Consider the following 22,109-nt stretch of genomic DNA (forward strand, 5'->3'; position numbering starts at 1 on the left):
AACTGCCTCTGTGGTTATTGCTGTTCTGGTTTATTCTCCATTCTCTATTTCTCCCAATAAAACTGAATGACTGAATTGAGACAGTCACAATAAAGTCAAAGCTACTGCGAGTATGTAAGAACAGGATATTTAATGACACTAACTGATAAAAAGTGACATGACACTTTTTTCACTGGTTAGATTTGTAAGGACAGGATGAGGCACACGAGTCTAGCAGCATTTAAACAAAGTGAAATTCAAGTATTTAACTCAATGGTGTTACTTGATGTACAACTGCTCTTGAAATAGAAACGTAATGCTCTGGCACTCAACCAGCCCTCTTTGAACATTTATTTTCCCCTTTCCTCACAACTCTTCCTCCTTTCACTCAGTCCTCACTCACTTCTTCAGTTTCTTCTGCGCTGCTTTCTTCTTCACCATTTGTAACCGCTTCATGGCGTTAAGCTGGGACTCTTGGGTTGTAGGTAGTTTGTCCCCAGGTGCAGCCTTTGACCCATTCCCATTGTTTCCATTACCTCCTCCGTTACTGCCTCCATTGCCTCCAGTCTGGGAGCTGTTAGGAGAGCCGGCCCCTGACGAAGAGCTGCCTTTGCTTTGGCCTTCACCGCTCGATGACCTATTCAACGGCTGCTTACCCAGAGTCAGAGGTGGAGGCGGTTTCAGGTTTGCCTGACTGGAGCCGTTTCCATTGCCGCTCCCAGATATCTTTGCACTCCCAAGCCCCGACTTTCCTCCAGCTAGCCCAGATAACCCAACAGGCTTCTGTCCAGAAGGAGTTGTCAAGGTCTTGCTGCTCCCACTTGGGCCTGAGGAACCTAGTTTGGTGCTAGCAGGAAGAGATGGGCTCGTTTTGGCGCCAAATGCAGCCCAGCCGGTAAGACCGCTGCCCGAGGAGGAGGAGCTGCTGCTGGTGGGATTGGCTGAAGTGGCTGGTGGCTGCATGGGAAAAGGTTACTGTCATTATTAGAGTGTAATACTGACTAATAACAAACTACTAACTACTTGGATTTTCTTTTCATCTCTTTCATTTATGTTTTATTATTTGAGAACAAGTCCCTGTTGCTCCCACTTGGGCCTGAAGAACCTAGTTTGGAGCTTTAGTTTTCAAAAAACCCATTTGTCCTTCAGTGGCCATCATAGCTAAGATTATACAGTTGAATTAGGAGGGTTAGGAAAACAGTATTCAGCTGAATACAATCCATTTTTAACTGACGCTTTTGTACAGGACTTGAAGGCTTCATTGTCTATCGATGATGTGCTTGGGTCACCCCTATTCTTGTCACATCAATGCACTTTTGGCCCAATTCAGGAAGAGCTTCTCTGTTAAGAAAACTAGTTGTCCAAATGCATGCAGGGTTGTGTTTATGGTTCCCAACAGTCAGAGCTGACTGATTATTGTGAATAGTCCTGTGCCTCAAAATACAATTTTGGGGAAGAAGTCACAATGCCTTTATCTAACTAACTCCAAAAGACCATTCATCTATCTAGGACACCCAAGGCCAACAGTTTGGTAACAATGACATGACTGGAGCTTGTGCTATTTGACTGCTGGCGGCAGAGCTGACCACCAGACAAGTTGGCAGAGCAATGAACCCTGATTGCAACTCAACGAAAACACTGGGAGTTGAGTGACAGAGAGGTCACTTCTTTAGACCGAAGAAGTCACTTGGATGGGTGACAGAAACATTTCTCCTACTGAAAACGCTACGTCCAGATGAATAGAATCAACTTCCTGGGTGATCTTTTAACTGCTCCCAAAATCTGATCCAAGTACGCTTGAGGTGCTTTCAATTATTGTGGTCCTAATCTTGGGAACAAGCAGCCTGCTGACTCAAGTTCAATTACATCTGTGTGCAGATTCAAAAACGGACTCAAAACCTTTCTCTGCACACAGGCCTACAGTTAATATGCGTTATTCTTTTTTTTGTTCTCTTAAGCATTTTTCACTGATTTATGGTGTTAAGTCTTCTTTTTCTGTATTAAACACACTGAGCTTTAATATAATGAAATGTACTATATAAATAAAATTGTCGTTGTCACTGGTGCGTTAGTAAATTTATTACCAATAATCTCTGCAGGCACTTTTTGTGAGTTTCAACCTTCTTGTACTCAATTATAATGTGACTGAACATATATTAAAGAAGTTTGCTGGAGGCAGAAGGTGAACAGATGATTACAAAAATGAAAATGACCTATAAATGCAAGAAAAGGTTCTTTGCATCAGTCTGTGAACTGCAAAGCAGAAGCATCAAATTACCAGCCTCTGCTTTGTTACGGCATCTGATTAAAAATAAAAGCCTATAAGCAGGAAAAACAACAACATACAGCGCAGTTGCAGTTTCTTAAATATCAAGTAAAAATGTGATTCCTCAGCTACTCACGCCGCGTCCTGCTTGCCTGAGCAATACTTTTGCTGCAAACTATGAAAACTCTTACACCTCACGGTAGAAGTATTAACATAATCAAATCTGTGACTACAGGGTATCATGTTTGCTATCAAAATAACTTTTTGGTGAACTCCATTAAGTGAAAGCGCTCTGAAAAGTTTTAAACCCATTCCCTCTGGAGAAATGGCACCGTGCTGGAACGCTGATCCTTGAAAATAAGTTTACACTTTCTGCTCATTTTCCTCTGCGGGGATTTATGCAGACTTCCTTTCACAGCAGCTTTGCACTCTGACTGCAACTGCTGTTCTCTCCCTTGCAGTCCCAAGTAATTTACGGATGTGAAATCATAACTTTTTCTTGTCTGAGAAGGAGGAGAACGTGAGACGACACAAAGGCTGTGTATAAACATTCGCATTAACAATGCACGTCGATGGAAGCCATAGCGAGTTAACACATACCTTCACTTCTGTTCTTTTGAATGCTTGGAAGGTGCTGGCTGTGTCAGTTTTGGGTTTAAGCTCCGTCTTTTTCACTAGTGTGTCTTTTACAACAGGTGCTGAAGATGCAGACGCAGGGGACGGCTTCTGTGGAGGTTTCTGGGCCTTGTGGACAAAAACAAACAAACAACTTTTCACTTAAAAACAAACCAAGCTCGCTGAATCCAAATACAAAGCTGATACTGGAAGATAATTTACTTTCCTCACCATACGCTTCATTTGCCTGGTACATCGGGCGCAGTACCACACAAGCCGTGGGTCATTGACTTCTTTGTCGGTCACCTGGGGCTTGTGGCAGTCCTGGTGGTACAGGTTATGGCATTCTTGGCACTCGACCAGCTGGTTCCCCATGGTCACGGTCATTTGTCTTAAGGAATAAAAACAGCAGGAAAGTAAAGACATATGGCAGGGACACATAATTAATTTGCTAACACGTTTACCTGTTTAGGTTGACGATGGAGTAAAATGAATCTCAATAATTTAAAGTGGAAAAAGTTCCAAGTACAATTTTCTTTCATATGCTATAATCCTACTGGATTTCTGATATGCTGTTGTTGTAATTAGCATTTATTCTATTTATCTATTTTGTATGTGGATTTTTTTAGGTTGGTATCTGTTGTGGACAGGAAAAGCAAGAATTTCATTGGCTCACTTTGGGACAGAAAAAACATGTTTCTTTACTCGGCATATGATAATAAAAGGTTAAAAAAAATAAAACTTGGGACGGCAACTCAAAAATTTACCATATCTACAAATATTCAACATGTACCTGCAAACCACACAAGCCAGGCCCATTTCCATGGCGAAGTCATCGGCGCTGGTCTCATCATCATTTATGTTTGGCAGCAGGTCTTTGCTCGTCTGCACAGTGATCGGAGAAGAGCGATTCTCCTGTTTCTCCAAACGAGGCTTTTTCGGGGGGTCCACCTCACCCAAGTCAACCCTGATCTATTTTTTCAGGAAGACAGAAAGAGCACATTTTAGACATGGCATGTTGGCATCACTGACAAACATTTTCAAACTGCATCTACTTCACTGTAACACTAGTACTCTTCTATGTAATAGTACATACGTATGCTTCTCAGATTTGCAGGAAATTTCTGAACTCAAATTTATTTAACATGTAAGTAGCTCTGACCTACTCTGAGCTGGTTCTCTACCTTGATTGATTGATTACTCCTCCACTTTTCACCATAAAAAAAGGTTCATTGTTTTACTAAAATATCTATTCATTCCTTTTCCCCCCTCAGTATAAGGAGAGAAGCTCCCTTTGATTTGCCCGCTACAGCCATGCACTGAACTAAAAATAAATTTAAAAAGACCTGGTAGCCTGTCTGGCCTGAGAGTACACGTGCTTAAGGTCCAAAACAAATACTTATTCACAGGAGCCAAACAGGACTAGGACACAGTCGACTAAAGAAAGATTCATGTTAGGCATCTGGCATGCTGCTAAGCTGGAGTGAGAGCAGCTATTTGACTTGGCCTGTCACGACTTATTGACCTCTCCATCCTGAAAAGCTCTTTAGCCGTTTAGCTGCACGTTTACGATCATCAGAGAATATCAAAAGTGTCTGCAAAATGATTAAATAATGTTAAATATGAAGAAAAGACTGCTTAAATCGCAGAGTGTTCTTGACTTACTTATGTTTTCCCTTCTTTTTTTTCTTTTTTCACTACTTCACCTTACAAGAAGGATTGTATGGTCCAACGCAACACCTTTTGCGTTGGACTACCAGGTTGTCGAGATCTTCTAGTAGTTTTGCAAAATTCACACAGTACCTTCTCAGATGGTCTCTTCTCACTGTCTTTCTTGCTCTTCTCAGGTTTACTACTTCCACTGCTGCTACTTGAAGATGAAGAACTTGAAGACTTGGAGTCTTGCTTACTTAAAGTCATTTTTGACACAGTCCCCTTTGATACCTCTATGTCCTGAGGACACATGACAATAATAATAATGATGATAATAATAATAATAATAATAATAATAATAATAATAATAACTTTTAGTTTGAGAAAGGGAAATTAAGGTTTAACAACAATGAGATACAGCATAAAGAGACTGTATAAACATGTACGTCTCCAGTTTCTTACTTTTTGTAATGAACGGTATGATGAGTCACTTCCTCTTGCAAGGGATTCATCAAGGAGAGCTTTCAGTTTCTCAGCTGAGTCTTTACTTTTGGAGTGTAAATAACTCAGTGCCTTTAGAAAGATGGGATCCAACTCCAAACTGACAGGTCCAGCCATGATGGAAACTGAGGATCAGAAAATACAGTTTTTTGGGCTTCGGGGAACAAATAACATCCCTCTACTGAGTAAATCATGTGCAGTTAAACAAGTTTAGTTAAACTAAGGACAACAAAGGATAGTAAGAGTAAAAAAATTGTTGGTTTTTTTCCCCCCCATTTATTAGGGAAAAAGGCTATCCAAATCGACCTGACCCCATGTGAAAAAGCAGTTGCCACCAGATTACTGTCAGACACGTTAAATCAAGAAATCCCTTAAATAGAACCTGTTTAACAAAGTGAAGTAGGCTAAAACAATCAGCCCCAGACTGCAATCTAAAGAAAGTGACAAAAAGCAGAGAAACAAAGTCAAAGACATTTATCAATCTGGAAAGGGTCACAAAGCCAATTCTAAGGCATTGGGACTCTAGTGAACCACTGCGAGAGCCACTCCCAGGAGTGACCGACCTACCAAAATCATCCAGGTCACAAAAGAACCCAAAACGACAACTAAAGAACAGCAGGTCTCACTTGCCTCAGTTAAGGTCAGAGTTAATGATTCAACAATAAGATATTTATATTTATTTATGTTATCGTTAAAATTTGTTTCTTGAACAGAAACTTAAGTGCTAAAAATGTGAACAATTCAGGAAGGGGCAAATACCTTTTCACAACACTTTAAGTAACATGTTCTTTAAATTCCTTGAAACATCATGCATCTATTTCTGGTGCTCTTAACATTAATTATGCATAAGTCAATATTTTAGTAAGACTTAAATATTTAGTGAAAACTGTTTCCCATGAGTTAAAGCTCTGTCACAATAAACATCTTTATTACTAAACGAAGGGCACTTGAAGGGGAGACGACAGATCTCCGGGAAAACTAGGATTAATGGTGCGTTCCAGATTAAGTCGAAAATCTGAATTTCCTTGTTCCCAGTCAATCTATAGATTCCAGTTAATCTGGAACATCTCCTCAACTCAGGTTCCCCACTCGGAACAGACCCATCAACCCCGAGTTAACTATCCAAGATGGCGGCAGTGAACGTAAACAGCAGTAAAACTGTAAAATGTATAATCTGTACTGTCACTTTTGTGTATTTATGATTCGCTAAATAAGCCATGCAGAGAGCACTGGTCAGATTCTACCCATGAATGTGCTGCGACGGTCATTTTAAGATTAAAAAACAAATACGATGCTGTACTGCTAGTAATAGCTAAACGGCTCTACCTTGCTAAGAACCGAAATAAATCATATTTTGCGCTTTTTTACCATTTTTGTTAGCACCGACTTCCAAGGTAAATGACATGCGTTTGTGTTTTGTGATACGTCATGTGCTTTTTTTCTGTGGGTTAAAACAAATATTTATTATTATCTTCCTTCTCACGTTTGTAGATTGAGTCCCAAATGTCTCAATTCCGTCTGTCGGGTGTAATATTTAAAAGTTCACACAAATTAAAAAAAGATTAACTTCGGCTGCTGCGTAACATATTCAGTCCGGACTAGCAGCAACACAAGGGACCATAATAGCACCACAACGGTAAAAGTTCTCGTTACTCGAAGCTGTCAGTTAGAAATTAGGATTTACGAATGAAATCGTTAAACTGGAATACCATACCTCACACTCTGCTTCTCGTAAACTTGTCTCTCCTCAATCCGGTCTTTTCGATTTCATGGGGAAACTGACGGCAGAACAACACTTCCTACAAAGAAGCCGTTTCCTCTAACCTGTGCAACACTCAAATATGTCCGCAAGATATAAGCGCGGAACCTTATGAAGCAACTTGTGTTACTCCAGAATATTTCACATTACGGCTTCTTCGTTGAATAGTTAATTTTTTTTAAAAGAACCAGTTTTATGGAGCGGGCATATAATATATTATACAGTTTTACATGTATTTTTCCAGTGACACATCGTGTGTTGTTTATTCGTAAGTAGAAAACAGGTGAAGCTGTGGTAGCTTTAGCACAGGGGAAGAAGAAGAAGCAGCCCACACCATAACAACATCGTGGTTTTATAGAAGCTACTGCTGCTGTAAGTATCACTCATAGTGACATTTAACGTGTTAGATACAGCTGTTTTTCCATTTACAAACCCCACCTCGGAACACCTTACCGAGGCTACTTTTTAAACCTTCACATGTGTTTCACCCCGCAGTGCTGACTTTATTTACAATGAAGCAACAGCCCGAAAACCAGCAGCAGCCCTCTCTCTATTTAGAAGTTTGCTTTCAAAACGAGGAGCCGCGCCTTCCCCTGCACACCTCCATCGTCCTATTCCTCCTTTCTTACTGCGAGTGCAAGTTTTTTAAAGTTTACCTGGTCTTCAAGAAACCCAGCAGCTCCGAGTCTCTGAGAAGTCAGCTGCCAGAGCATCTGGACTCCTCTGATGTTCAGTCAGAGGCTCTGCCTCAGCTGGTTAGGGACTGTCGCCTCCCTGCTGTTTTGGATGAGACTGGGCAGCTCTGCAGGGCAGGACTGGCAGTGGTCCTTAGACATATTATCAACAAAACCATCGAAGCTGACCCCTCCAGAAATGATGTACTGGCTCTGCTGGGTTTCAAGAAGACTTGTCTGAAAGCCTGCGCTGAGGTTAGTGGAAAAAAGGGAAGCAAACGACAAAAATGCACAAAAGAAAATAAACAAGTGATAAGGTTGAAAAAAAAATCTGGTAATTCTTTGTTTTTACATTCATCGGGCCCCAATATGCCCGAATATCAAAAAGAAATTAAAAATGCATGTTGTGGAAGAGTTCGGGTTTTAGGAGGTTAAATATGTCTAAAAGTAAGCACACAGTTACAAATCAGTTATAGTTAGCTGAAACCAAAGTATCCTTAGGCAAGAAATTGAACCCCAAGTTACTCTCCCGAGGCAGTAATTGGAATATGAATGTGTGTGAATGTTAGATAGAAAGCACTTTGGTAGAGAACGCATTGAAAAAAAGACCTTGTGTGAATGACTGAATGAGGCATGCTTTTTAAAGTGCTTTGACCATTTAGTGACTTCAGGAACAAACTGAAAGCTGTTGTGAAGCAGATCTAGGAAAGCTCTTATACCTCACAACTTTGACCGTCTATTGTTCCCCATCAGGGTCCCAGAAGGTTATTTATAATAGATTTGAGCAAATGGTGGTTCCCAGTTGGCTAATGAAATTTAAAGCACTCTGTGGTAAACTAGATGTATTTCACATATACACATATTCCACTTGTGATCCTTTCACTCTTCAATCCAAAAGGGAACAACGACAAAAGGAACTGCCAAAAAGTCAAAAACTGGAAAAAAACAAATTCTGACACCAAAACTTTTTTTCTCCTTTTTTTGTTTTGGAAATATGTAGCAAAGTTATGTTTTTTGTGTTTTTAATTACAAATAAATATCTGACAACTGCACAAGTTGTGCACAGTGCTATGATAAGGACTTGTATTTCAGCCTTTTTATTTTGAGTGCATTTACGGACAGACTTCAAACACCATGTTTTCCTCACTCTTAGGTGAGCCGGTGGACTAGATTGTGTGAAATTGAAATCCCCTCTGCTGTTGAAGAACATCTCCAGAATCGTGCAAATGATGATCAACAGGTGCCCCTCTCCATTCTCACTCTTGAGCGAAGGCTCGCGGAGCCTGTCAGAGTCCACAACGATGACAAAATACGAAGGCGGAAACTCCAGGAGCAGAGACGTGAAGAGTCTGCTGAAAGCCAAGAGAACCTGGACTCCGAGTCCGGGCTTGGACAGTCGTCTCAGGCCTGTGATGGACTTGAGCTTAGAGCAGCTTTGGCCAAACTGTCTGTGGATTCAGTACCAGCTTTAGCCACCAGAGAGAACTCTGAGATCAGGAAAGTGAAGACAGCAGATTTGCCTCCGTTGGAGCATGTGTTTGCCGAGGGACTGTACTTCACTCTGACTGATGTGGTGCTGCTCCCGTGCATCTATCAGTATCTGGTAAGGGCTTTTTGACATGTAATGAATTTTTGAGTGGTGTCAACAACCTCATTCTGATTGTTACTGTCTAATTAAGAATGGCACATACACATCAAAGCACAATTAATTTTATTAGCCCTTTTTTGTCAGTTTAAGCCTGTCGCTTTTATTTCACTGACACACTTTCTTTACAAATGCTCTTTCAATAATACACCTGTTACACAAACAGTCAAGTGCTGATAGGAAAGGCTTTGTCTCAGTGGATACAAAAGTGGCGCTGATGTCAGACTGAATGCTTTCATGCAGACCGGAGCGTGCAGTTACATGAATTTGCTGGCTCTTTAATACTTTTATTATGATGACTTGTCAAATTATGCATGATGTGTGGTTTTGACACTCTGGTCAGGGTGAACAGGTAGTACACCCAGTTCCCTTTTTTAAATCCAGCCAAGCAGAAACTTGGGTTAAGAAGACTCGCTGCATCAGACTTGGCACAGTTTTTGCTCTCAAAGGTGGTCTGGAGCCACCTGGCAAAGGCTGATAACACTGTACGGGGAGGGTTTTTATTCAAATGAAGCAGGTTGAAATACATTTTACTGACTTTACTTTGGGAACAGCTGACAGAGTTGGCAGGTTGTTATGTTGACCTAAAAAAACAAACTCCTAACTTGAAAATCTTTGAAGAATTTAGAAGCTCAAGTGCTCACTGAATATTCATTACGCCTCATTGTTTGTGATGAATTTGGTAGCAACTGCAGCGGCGAACCGAGAGCTGTAAAGTTCAGGCTTATGCTGTTATTGATCAGGAATGCTGCATTGTCTGGCAGTGGAGTGGGTCTCATTTCACCTTTCAGCTGTCTCCAGCTATTCCTCGACTGTGGGAAAGAACTGAAGTTCTCACAATGAGGCTTTTAGTAGTCAGCTGTGCCCCAGTGGTTTCCAGTTTCACACTCAGCCTAGCGTGTCTCCTCTTAACGGCCATCACTGTCCACAACACATGCAGCCACAGTGAATCCTTTCCACTCCACCCTCTTGTCGTGCTGCTGTTTACGTGCTTCGTCTCAGATCATGTCTCTGTTTGTTTCTTCACCCTCTCCTCCTGCCAGCTCTGTTTAGATTTTTTTTTTTTTGCCAGTCTGTCGCACAAGTGTTCACCAGCGTGATGTGTGAATTCTGGTGGAACGTGGCATCTCGCTCCGCTGGCAGTAACATGTCAGTCGAGTCACTTAATCAATATTTCCTTGTTGTTTTCCTCTTTCTCTTTCATCCTTTCATCCTTTTCTTGGTCTTTAATAGTGTTCCCTCCAAGCACGCGCTGCCGCCACTCTACATCATCTCCCCCACCTACTGCGCTGGTACGGCCGTGTCCAGGAGGTACCGGGGGTGCTTCGGGCAGCCAAGGCTTGTGGGCTACTTCTGTCCATACCCCAGGCTCCCACGTCTGGACTCCCAATTCTCTCAGCAGAGGACAACCCAACCAGTCTACCGGTGGAAGAGGAAGAAGGCCGGGAGATGGCCCCAGAGGTTCCTTTTGTCGGCGGCCCAAGGCCCACAATGACTAAACTCAAAGTAAATGATTACTTTCCTTTACTTAATCCCCAGCATGCTTTGCAGCTATATGTTAACCAAACATGTTTTGTTCCAACACTTCCATCCTGACCTAATATCAAGGGATCTGCCTCCCATTGTCCCCTAACAGCACAGATTCGCAGCCTCCAGAGTGGTTGTTAAGTATTATCCCTGTAATTTCATGCCTCCATTTTCTGTTGATTGCGCCTTCAAGAGTGTAGCTCTGAGTTAATGTTTCGGTTTCTGGCAGACTTTTGTAATTGTTGGATATTTAGTTTTTCTGCCAGATATTTAACAGTGATTGCTTTCACTCATAAAATTAACATTTTAAGTGGTCTTAAAAAAAAAAGAAAGGAATTCAAAGCTGTTATCGATGCATATTATTTTGCTCTTGTAGACATTACAAAAAAACAAGCTTTTTTTTTTTAAGACTAACAATCTGTTTATGAGAAAAAACACTGTATTTGCCTGGGGTGCTTTTTTTAAATGCACATTTCAGTATTCTCAGTGGATCCTGTTACCACTTGCAGGAGTGCAGACAGTGCACATTCAGCTTATCTTCATTTCAGGTGCAATAAAAACAGTGAATCTGGTCCAAAACAAAAATGTTATAGCTTTACTTAGTTTATAGTTATGGCTAAAAATCTACATGTGCACAGGCAAGATACACGACCCAATGCAGGTCCCTTAGGAAGGATTGTCGAGAGACTTGCTCATTCGCACACGTTTATAAATTTCTTTGCTCCATATATTACCTCTGCAACAGCAGGAGATAAGCAGGCCCAGCTGTTTTAAAGGAGACTGTCTCCTCAACCCTGACTAACCTCTCGCCACTGAGCCCTCAGACTGTTTACTTGGCTTTTTTTGCTCTGCTCTCTTAGGAAAGATATTTCTGTGATTTCCTGCTGGCTACATTTCTATAACAATGTGAGCGAGGCGAGGAGAAAAAAAAACAAGAGGTTTGGAAAATTCTGATGAGGGTGAGTGAGCTGGGTGGTCAGGATGGGATGTGTCTTTTAGATGTGCTGTGTTGCCGGATGAAATTTAGTCAGGCCCACATGTGTGTAAATGACAGTTTTGCTGGCAGGTTAAAATCCGACATTAAAACCGAGAGGAATGCGTGAACACACACAGACAAACACACAATGGCCACCATTCTCTGCCTAGAGGGATTACAAGGATGGCTACATGTCGCCATCATCATGTCTGCAGTGCAGCTGTTGCGCTGGGTAATGTGCCTGTCTGTTTGCGTCTGTGTGCGCATATATGTCCTCTGTGTGTGTCCCACCAAGGTATAAACACACAGTCTGCCGTCTCACATGGTGACAGTCGATCCTTCACGGCGGCTAACCAGAGGCAGTGGGCTCATCTCGCAACACCATTCACATTACAAATGGCTCATAAACTCTGCCCCTTTATCACTCCAGTTAACACACACTCATGCATACTGTTCAAGCTCCCCATGCAGTGATCTGTGGAGCCCCAGCCTGTGATCTGTATCTATGGTAAACAAGCAGGCATCCCGACACCAGAAATTAAGACCCGGTATTATCACTGCCTAACAAAAGCTAACACAACTTGGATATCAAAAATAGAGTTTTTTTTAAAAGGAGAATTACTGGGTTTGCAGGAAGGAAGTTAAGTCTTTGATTTTATGTCTGATGAATTGGGTTCATAGGGGAGCTGTTGTTCCAGAAACAGCGATTGAAGACAGTCTGTGTGTGTTCCCATGAAAAACTCCTCACTGAAATCAACGAGCATTATGGCAGGATAATAACGCAGTCTTGTATTATTACCTATTATTTGTCATTTGGGTTTAAAGTTTGACCAGACATCCTTGTTGCAGGTGAACTATCAAACTTAAGAATATGATTTAATAGAAGAAATAGAGCTTTAAACAGAATCACCTTTTCATATTCAAAATTATTAAAGCTTTAAGGTGCATGTTTCCTTAGTGTACTTTGAGGTACCTCAAACATATTTACCCAGTGACCAAAAATGACCTTATCAGCATTTGCACTACAAGTTTGTGTTACTGTGGAGAGTGAATATAATTGGTTTTGGCACAGACTTTTTGAGCTTGAGGTTTGCAGTGTTGTAGACTTTGATTGGTTTGTATTATATAGTAGTATGTGTTTATATAAAGATGAATAAAACAAAATATTAGAATATTTTAATATGGCAGCGAGACATTGTTCAACCCCAGTGTATAACACACAGATCAGTTAGTGTCAACAGAACTAAGGGTTTTTAGTAATATAGTCTTAATTGCAGTGCTTTTATTGCATCATAGTGATGCACCTCACAGTGTATGTATTTTTCTGATGTCATTGTACATGATAGTCAAGTCTTTATTCATGAAACACATTTAAATGTAACAGACGGTGACCATAGTGTTGCACTAGGGCTGCACGATTAATCGTTAGAAAATCGCGATCTCGATTCATACTTATGTGCGATCTCATTTCCAAGTGACAACGATTTAAAAGAAAAGAAAAAGACGATGACGATTGTACCGCATTTTGATCCGGGACGTAATCTGCATGAAAACAAGCGCTCACTCTTCCTGCTCAACAAATGACAAGGGCGGAGCCTTATACCACGTGATACAGAAGCTGTGCCGTGTGATGCTAAAATTAGCAGGGAAAAAACAACGGAGAGCACGTCAGGGATGACGAGAAAGTGACAGGAGAAAATCCGTCCCGGTCAACCACCCAAACATTAATAACAGGAACCTACAGCGCTTCCCTATACACGTTGAACTCCCGCAGGCAAAGAAATTACAGAGGCTATCACTTATCACCTGACCAAAGATATGGCTCCCATCAACACTGTGCAAAACGAGGGATTTAGGGAAATGATCAACACCCTAGAGAAATGCTACACAGTGCCCTCCCGCAACTATTTTTCTATTGTTGCACTACCTGCTCTATACACGCAGTGTTGAGCAACGGTGGAGACGGAATTACAAGCAGTACAATATTTTGCGGCAACGACAAAATGTGAGACATTTGTTGTTTTTATGTTTATTTATTGTTTTTATGTTCAGTCTCAACTGTTACGAAGTTGATGTGCAGTTAATAAGCGAAATAAATATTTATACTGGAAAAGAAAATCGTGAGAGAATCGTGATCTCAATTCTAAGCCAAAAAATCGTGATTCTCATTTTATGCAAAATCGTGCAGCCCTATGTTGCACATATTTAATGTTCCATGTTAGACCTTCTATTAAAAGGGTGTCATATTATAGTAAGATGAGCTTTTTTCCTCTTTATATGGGAAACAGCTCCAGGGATTTACTGAAACAAGTGCAAACGTCTATGTAAATACAGACAGTACAAAAGATGGACATAGCTACCGTGATGTCGTCCACTGATTTCTGAATTCGGTGAAACCTCTGCATGAGTGTTTCCATCTACGCTGTCCTGGTTGCATAAAATATTTTATTTAATATGACCCAAATTTCTTTGGATCTTGGCTGCCTTTTGTTCTTTTCTGTCAAAATGATCTAACACAGCTCTGAGGAAGCCAATCCATGATTGATAGAGTTTCATTTTTCATTTTTTTGTATCCACATGTGCTTTTACTGCATTGACAGTGAGTTCGGGATCATTGTCTTGCTGAAAAATTAAGGCTTTACCAATAGAGGCTATTGCATGATTGAGAATATGCCTTTCACGTTTCATTTTAAAACACCATTCAGATCGCTCATTCTACCATGCCTGTATACCTGCGGTTTCAGTCAATTTCAGAGTCTGTAGCAAATGAGCTGTTGCTACCCCAGACGCTGTGGTGAGAAACACGGCAGGAAAGGAGAACTGAGAACACAGCCTCATCAGGAGCTTCTAAATAGCGCTGCCTTCTAGCAACAAATATTGCATCTATCTAGACAAACTTTAGCAAAGCTAGTTAAATACATAGTTAGCCCTGCTGTCATCATGGAGAGAACTAAAAAAAGTTTACCATGGTTTCCCTGGTTCTCTTGCTATTGTAGTTAATTGTACTAGATGTGCTGGAGTATGTTCTGTACTGGTGAAGCAATGTTCTGTCTTGAAAATTTAATAAGAGTTGTATTGTGTGCAAGGTAGCAGAGGGCTTGTACAAAATAAGTCACTCGATTACAACAAAGGCTGTAGGTTTCTATAGTAACTTGTATTTGTATATTTGTGTGTGTGTGTGTTTGCATGTGTGTGTTCTTCCCTAAGGAAAATGGCATCGAGGCAGTCTTCACTCCTCATCCTTGCCCTTCCTGGACCCTCCCATGGGAAAGCTTACCAGGAGCGATCAACCCTACTGAAGGTAAACTCTAATCTTGCCTCGAGGCTGTGCTCTTTGCTGGCTCCATTTTATTTTTGCCCTCCTGCCCTTGCACTTTTATCATTGCCCCTTTGGTTTGTTTTATTTTTATTTTCTTGTATTTATTTGATGTCTTCATCTCTCTTTATCCTCCTTTCACTATTTTTACTTCCCTCATGTTTTGTAAGCCTGTATGCCTCTGCAACACTCCACAGCCTCTTTCTCCCACCTTATTTCTGGGTTGACTTCAAAAAACACAAATGTTACTATATATGGAGCGAGGAACATGAATAAATATTTGCATTATACCTTTCGGTACTACTGTGGCTGTTGGTGATTTATAGCTGCACCTAATGCTAACACATTTTATGTTAATCTGCAGGTGGATGCGGTTCCCCTTGAGGGTCCCCTAATGATTTTTAATCTACATGTGCTATCCTGCTGATGTTGTAGGGTGAAAGTGTGAAATAGGTCTGTGGTAGAACAAGAGTCAAAAACAATAAAAACACCTAAAAAGGTTCAAAGACAACTTGTACAGTGTCCCACTTGTCTTAGTGGATACTTCTTGCTGTGAGAGTAGTTTGTGATAGACAATGGGGGAGGTTTGTTGATTGCTGCCCCAGGTGGCATTGGAGCAACAGAGAGAGGGGAAAAATCTGTTTCTTTGCCTCTTTTCCTCACCTGCATTGTTTCTCTTTTTAGTGAGATGTCTTTGTTGTTAGCAACGCTAAATGATGCACATGCATCACTCCCAACATATAAGTGTTATTCCATCCATCCATCTCAATCCAATACATTTGAATCCGTCCATCCATAGAGAGATAGACAACCATTCACACTCACATTCCCATCTTTGGCCATTTTTGGAATAGACGTGCATGTTTATAGACTGTGGGAGAAAGCTGGAGCCCGGAGAGACCACCCCCACAGACACAGGGAGAACATGTAAACTCCACAGTCTGGCTTTGGTGGGACCTTCTTGCTGTGAGGTGAGGGCACTTGCTGCCATACGGTCACGTTGCCGCTTCAGTGTTATTGACACAAGAAATTGGGGAAGGTAGATGAAGGCACATGCTTCATGCATGTGATTGTTTAAATATTTCAATTTTCTTTAATATTGTGTAGCGCACTCGTTTCTTTCTTCCTTTCATTTTTGCTTATTTGGGAAATTGTTACAAGCAGGAGTTCATGCAGTGCCTATTTCCTCCAACAAAGAAAATGAGAAAAGGAAAAAAAACACCTTAATTTAAGATCTCTACCTCTTTTCAGCTTTTGTTTTGTGTAGGTCAAATTTCCACTTCATTACCATGATATTAAGCTCTTTTTTTTTTCACTCCAAGCAACTTGAATAGTAAATTGATTTTATCCATATCCAAACCAAACAGGTTTACAAAATGATACATTACCATACAATACAACAAACACCCCGCAGGGAATGAGCAAACACGCTAAATAAACAGATAAACGAGCTGTTGAGTGATTTTGTTTATTTTGCGTCCTGAAGCCTTTGCTCTGTGATCCATCTTTTAACTTGCGCTACTTTGAAGCGTATTTTCCCGATGTATTTATTCCTACTTTTACTGATTCAACAGAAACTTTGATAACAAACGGTGTTTTGATTTGCTCATTGTTATTTTCTGTTTGTGTGAATATTCCAGGCAGTCAGTATGACACACATCTAAATTGATGTGTTGCCCAAATAAGGGCCTGTTAGCACATTGACATATTTCTATTATCTGTCATAATTTTGAGATAAAAAATTAAAAAAATGTGTTTTAATATTTGGTCTTTACTTTCAAATTGTTTTCATTTGAAGCTGTATACAAATGTGCAGTGTAGGATTTATAAAAACATAAAGGTTAAAAATGAGCAAAATAAAAAAGCACCCAATCTGGACCTGTACATATATTCACAATTCTGGCAGCTGGGCAGTAGCAGATTTCAATAACTGTAGTATGTTTTTTTTTTTCTTTTTCATTTATTTCTCTCATTATGCCAGCGAAATAAATACTTAATTATGAATATGTAACTTTAAAAGTCTCTCAACTCCTCATTACGTACTTTAAATATTGTAAAATTGAAGTAAAGTCATGATGCTAATTATTGTTTATTGACACTTACTTACTTGGCTTAGTTGGTTTGAGGCTCTTGCCATTAAAACAACAAGCATTAAAACCAATGGATCTTTGCTACTAAAAACCTGATTTAAGATCACTGAGTTCCTGATGCAGGCTATCTGTTGTTTTAGAATCCAAGAAGATGTTTGCCCTCCTTAATGCAATTTACATGATTGATGCTTAGTTACCACATTTAGACACCACACTACCTTTGCTTTCATCTAGGTGTAGACCCGAGTGTCGTCCATTGATCTGTTGCTGTTTGGTAGTATCAAGATAAGGTTGGAAGAGTAGTGGGGAGGGGAGGTTAGACCAGACTTAGGAAATATCCGACTTCTGTTAGCGGGTCAGCTTTTTGTATTCGGCGCTCTCATTGTATGGGACTTCATTTACTTGGGTGTTTGTATCAAGTTTGATGACTGATTTAAGACTGAAGTGCACAGATAGTCTGTCATGTTCTTCACATGGGCAAAAAATGTAAATACAGTTTTTCTCATGTTTGTTAAGAAATTTTGATGAGAAATAATTCAAAATGTGTTGAGATATTTATTTAAAGAAAACAAGGTTGAGGTATAGGAAAGTCAAGGCATCTCCTAAATTAGAAGAGTTCATTGTATGTTATATAAATCTTTACAAAATTTCTTTTCATGGCACAGATTAACCAAAAAAACATTATAGGGATCTCACCATCACTAAAGTCATCCTGGAAACTTGGATATCTTGTCTGTATGTTTGTTCAGCTCCATTGTCCTAAAATTGGGGGATTGTATAAAAAGAAGTTCCACACTGAACTCATTTTTGGCAGTTTGACTCCAGTAAAGTAAAAAACAGAACGAAGTCTCAAAGTTGCCAAAATGTCTGGGGGTGGAGCAGAGTTAGCAGATGGCTGATTGTAACTTTGGACAATGTTTTCAGAACATCCTGGATTAGGTGGAGATGCAGAAGAGGAAAGATGGACTTGGAAGGCAAACTGACATAATTAGCGTTGAGTTTTAAAGAGGGGATATGAGACCAATTGACTCGGTGAAGACGGCCAAAAAGATGATTGCATCAGAGGAGTAATGACAAAGCTGAGAGTGAGGAGAGTTTGGCAGCGTGGGAAAGCAAAAAAACAACAAAACGAATAGAGCAGCAGGAACAGTCCCAATACTCAGAAGTGCAGGCACAAAAAGCAGGAAACCTTTTTGAACCCACACGAAACGTCATTAGAAGACTATCGAAGCACTTTAACTGCATAGTCAATGTTTCATTGTTGGTCTGTTGTGCTGAATTAGAGCCAAATAAAACTGAGCTCATGTCATTATCCTTTTACTTTTGACTGCACTGTACTGGTTATATTGGGTCTCACTGATTTTTAGCTCATTAATGTGGTTCCACAGTGAAACTTTAGCATCAATTTCTAGCCTAAACCTCAGTGACATCTAGAATGCTCTTCCCTAAAACTCCACTGATACCTGAACTGAAGTACTCTATGTGATGTAGGCGGGGTGTCTATACCAAGAGTGAAAATCATGTAGAGATACTAAATTTCAGCTGTTCCACTTTTGTCAGCACTCTGCATGATAAACGGTGCTCTTGATGTCTGCTCCTGCAGAATTATACTTGCATGCAGGTAGCCCCTGTGATTCTGTACTGTGTAATTAAAGAGGAGCAGAGACGAAAGGCACACAATTTGTACAGAGCTCCAGCGCATGAGCCTCCCCATCTATCTATTCCTTTTGTGCGCACAAATGGCTCCACACATGTACACACGTACAGTACTACAGGGAAAATTTCAGTGTTTTCCCCTTACGTGTGCATAAATATTTCCATGTGTGCAAAACTAATATATAACACCCACAAGCCTTTGAAACATGAAATTTTGAAATGGGGTTATTTCTGCTCTGTACTCTAGAGCAATGGATTTGAAATTAATAAATGAGAGTTTGCCTTCATCCATTTTTTCTATTTTTATCCATTTCCAAGGTCGGGTACAATTTAGGTCTTACAGTATACATGGAAAAACCTCCAAGCGTCTGACTGCTAAAAAATAAACAATTGTCAAATAATAATCATGCTAGCACATCTCCATAAACTGTTTTGCTTTATATACGGACCTATTTGCATTCATTGATTAAAAAATTGTACACACAGGCTCCCAGGTGTGCATAATATGTAGAACAACAAAGTTGTCCTGCTTGTATGGAGGCGCTGATTCACTACGTTTAGTCAGGGTTTGTCTGCAAACAGATAAACAGCAATGTGAATAGAGGGGCCATTGTGTTAGAACAGCCAGTGGCTTGTCTCCAGCACTTCACTTAATAGATGGAGGAGAGGAGGTGCAAATAAAGCATGGTAGAATGATGGAGTGGGTGACAGTGGGAGATTGAGATAGGGGTGAGACAGCATGAGGGGAGACAAGGGTTATCAGTAGAAAACAAGGCAGGAACGAGGGGGTGAACAAGACAACGAGCCATTAAAGGGGAGAGCTGGTGAAGAACTGCAAAGTTGTCATGCTTGAGACATGGCGCTATTAGATCCTTCGGGGTTGTTTTGGTACACGCAGATGAGACGAGTTCCTTTGTTTTTTGTCGTAGGTTACAACAGCATGGCAGAAGTTGAACTGCTTGAATGAAAGCTGGCTCCATTTGTCTCCGGCTCCCTGCTTCTACTGCAAGAGAGATGTGATTGAGATTCCCCAAACTCCGCAGCTGACTGTGTATATTTCTTGAAAAGTACGCATAGATTAATAGAAAAAATGAGGAAGAGATTTGCTTTTACTGGAATTAGGAACTTGGTTATGTGGGTAATTTAACTGGATGCAGATCATGTAGAATATTTTGTTTTGTACATTAATAACTTGGCTTGTGTGTACTTAAAGGTGCTGTTTCAGATATTTTGAACAACTGAGTGCTGCACTAGAACACAATAACCTCACAACGTGCCTCATGACCTTTCTCCATTGAAGGGCTGTGTATGCAATAGCTAAAATACATTTTAAAAAGTAAGAAGAAAAATCCAGTCATTGTGGTACAGTAGCACTTTTTCCTGCTGGGTTCTCTTATTTTACCCCAGGTTTTAATCTAAAATTGTTTTTTTTTAATATAAATACTCCGTTATCACCTAGTTGCTCATTGTTGACTAGTTGCTCTTTGCTGCTGCATCAGAAAGAGCACAGAGACTGAAGCAAAACAGTAAACCTGAGGTTGTTAAACCAAATCGGTGAGCTAAAAATGCTAAGTAGTCATTAAAGCTCGAAGGAAAGCTGCAGGCTTTGTATTAATTCTCTGTAGGTTCATGATTACCAATGGCCTCTGTCACGAATACGCCACTTGATTCATTTTTTGATGTAAAAGTTTTGATTTGCTTCTAAATCTGCCCATTAGTTTAGATATACTGGGGGAAAAAACAGTTTTGTTAATGTGGTGAACTTGTGATACTTCCCAGCCCGCGGGGCTGCTGATGCGGTGTTGTCAGGGTCGATCTGTAATGGCTTTTCAGTATTATAATATCCACGCAGTGTTAAGTAGTTTCACAATATTCCGAGGCAACATTAAACACATTAAACGATTTGAAATGGTGTTTGCAGCTGAGCTGGAACTTCCTATTCCCATAACTGACATCTTCCTGCATCACCCTCTTCTTTTTAATTTAAATCCCACTGGAAATATTAGCTTCATCAGAAGTTGTGACCCTTGCACAATTTTCAGTGCTTTGCTTGTTTTCTCCACACTGAGCTTTTAAACATCTGTCATGTTTAGCTTCCAGGTAAAATTCAGATGTTTAACATATGTGTTTGTGAGCTGGAAGACTTGCCTGTAAGATGTGAGATGGAATGTCCAAATTACAAGTGTCATTTATTTTATTATGTGGGTGGATTAATTTCTTTTTGTTTCCTGCTCTGCTTTTCCAGTGACTTGGATTAAGGTTGTAATATGTGCACATACCAGATTTGTTCCACTGTTAAATCAGTTTGGCTGCCTTTCATGGGTGTCGTTTTCCCTCAGGCATGTCATTTTACTATTAATGAACTTACTAGAAGATAATTAGCTGTATTTGATTGAAGTCTAGATTCATGAACTTGACTTTTTCTCATTAAAAAAAACCACAGATATTGGCTGGATACCCTGAGGGCATAATACTAATTCTTAAAGTAGAACTTCACTCTTTTGGATTATCATAAACTATAAAAAAAATAAATACTGTATGACAATGATTTCATCTTCCAAATGAAATCTTGCATCTCTGTGAAAGTTCAGTTTTTCTTCCTTTAGGTTATAGAAAAGTGAATCTTCTTATATTCAGTGTAAGTTATTTAAAATAATTATCATTGTCAATATGTGCTGGGTCCATGCAAACCAGGTTACTAATTCTGGCCAAGATGAGTGGTTAAAATTGGCCAGAATTTGGCCAGAAGCTTGTTGATGGCTAGTAAATTAGTGGGGATGCATGCATATGTGTTTGAGCCTTTATGCATAATTTTGACGCTACAAGCAGAACTTCCTCTTAACATTAGAGAAAATACTTTTTTGTTTTCAAAATCATTCCATCCTGGAAAAGGAACAGTTGAAAAAACTTGTTCAAAGCTCAAACTCAAACTTCCACTTTTAGTCACTTATTTTGCTGTCCAGCCATCGGGCTGAATGATGCTCTGCTGAGAGATTTACATCAGGTTCAGACACAAATGTATTTAACCGTTGATTTGTGCATTAACATATCAGCTTATTCTGAAGATCACATTGTTGACTCTCTGCCCGTGTTTAGTTTGTTTTTTCTGGAAACCATTAGTGTTTGGTCTGAGTTCAGTAATAGTAACGAGGGAAAGTTAAGGAATGGGGCTAAATGTGTTTTTTTCTGCCTGGCTGTCAGATAGTTGTCAAAAGGTGCTTAGCATCCTTAGGCTTTTGACAGACAAATGTCAAGGGTAATCTATTTGGAATTTTACTGAGTTGATGTATCCTTCAGACACTTGCCATGTATACAGATTTCTCTTTCAACTAACCCTGGATATCAGGCTAATTAAAATCTCCATCCAGTTTCCCAGCACTAAATGTAACTTACTGATCTTGACACCATTCAGAACTTCAACTCTCCAAATGCTTGTAATAAATCAAATATTC

The 22,109-nt window shown here is 40.1% G+C and overlaps 2 protein-coding genes across 4 annotated transcripts in view; one reads left to right on the plus strand and one right to left on the minus strand.

Annotated features, from left to right (window-relative positions):
* Positions 1-115: 115 nt before the first annotated feature.
* ints12 (integrator complex subunit 12) lies at positions 116-7,564 on the minus strand. Of its 2 annotated transcripts, none has more exons than XM_080880607.1 (7): positions 7,430-7,564; positions 4,976-5,139; positions 4,664-4,813; positions 3,654-3,832; positions 3,092-3,251; positions 2,846-2,989; positions 116-936 (listed from the first exon to the last, which is right to left on the minus strand). In XM_080880607.1, exons 2-7 carry the CDS (start codon positions 5,129-5,131, stop codon positions 379-381), a joined length of 1,347 nt encoding a protein of 448 aa, XP_080736733.1. In that variant the 5' UTR covers positions 5,132-5,139; positions 7,430-7,564; the 3' UTR covers positions 116-378. The 2 variants fall into 2 exon arrangements, with proteins under 2 accessions (XP_080736733.1, XP_080736732.1); XM_080880606.1 differs by lacking the exon at positions 7,430-7,564 and adding an exon at positions 6,729-6,854.
* The window catches only part of gstcd (glutathione S-transferase, C-terminal domain containing), a 51,674-nt gene continuing 36,472 nt past the window's right edge, over positions 6,908-22,109 (plus strand). Inside the window, exons 1-5 of one of the 2 annotated variants that reach the window (XR_013971440.1) lie at positions 6,908-7,145; positions 7,269-7,702; positions 8,601-9,050; positions 10,326-10,598; positions 14,803-14,896. Coding sequence is in view for 1 of the 2 variants with exons in the window: in XM_080880603.1 (XP_080736729.1) it covers positions 7,286-7,702; positions 8,601-9,050; positions 10,326-10,598; positions 14,803-14,896 (1,234 nt within the window). In the remaining variant the exon portion in view is untranslated. The remainder of the gene's footprint in view (positions 7,146-7,268; positions 7,703-8,600; positions 9,051-10,325; positions 10,599-14,802; positions 14,897-22,109) is intronic. The other variant, XM_080880603.1, reaches the window with a different exon arrangement.

Source organism: Rhamphochromis sp. 'chilingali' (genome assembly GCF_963969265.1).
Source record: "Rhamphochromis sp. 'chilingali' genome assembly, chromosome: 4".
NCBI lineage: Eukaryota > Metazoa > Chordata > Actinopteri > Cichliformes > Cichlidae > Rhamphochromis > Rhamphochromis sp. 'chilingali'.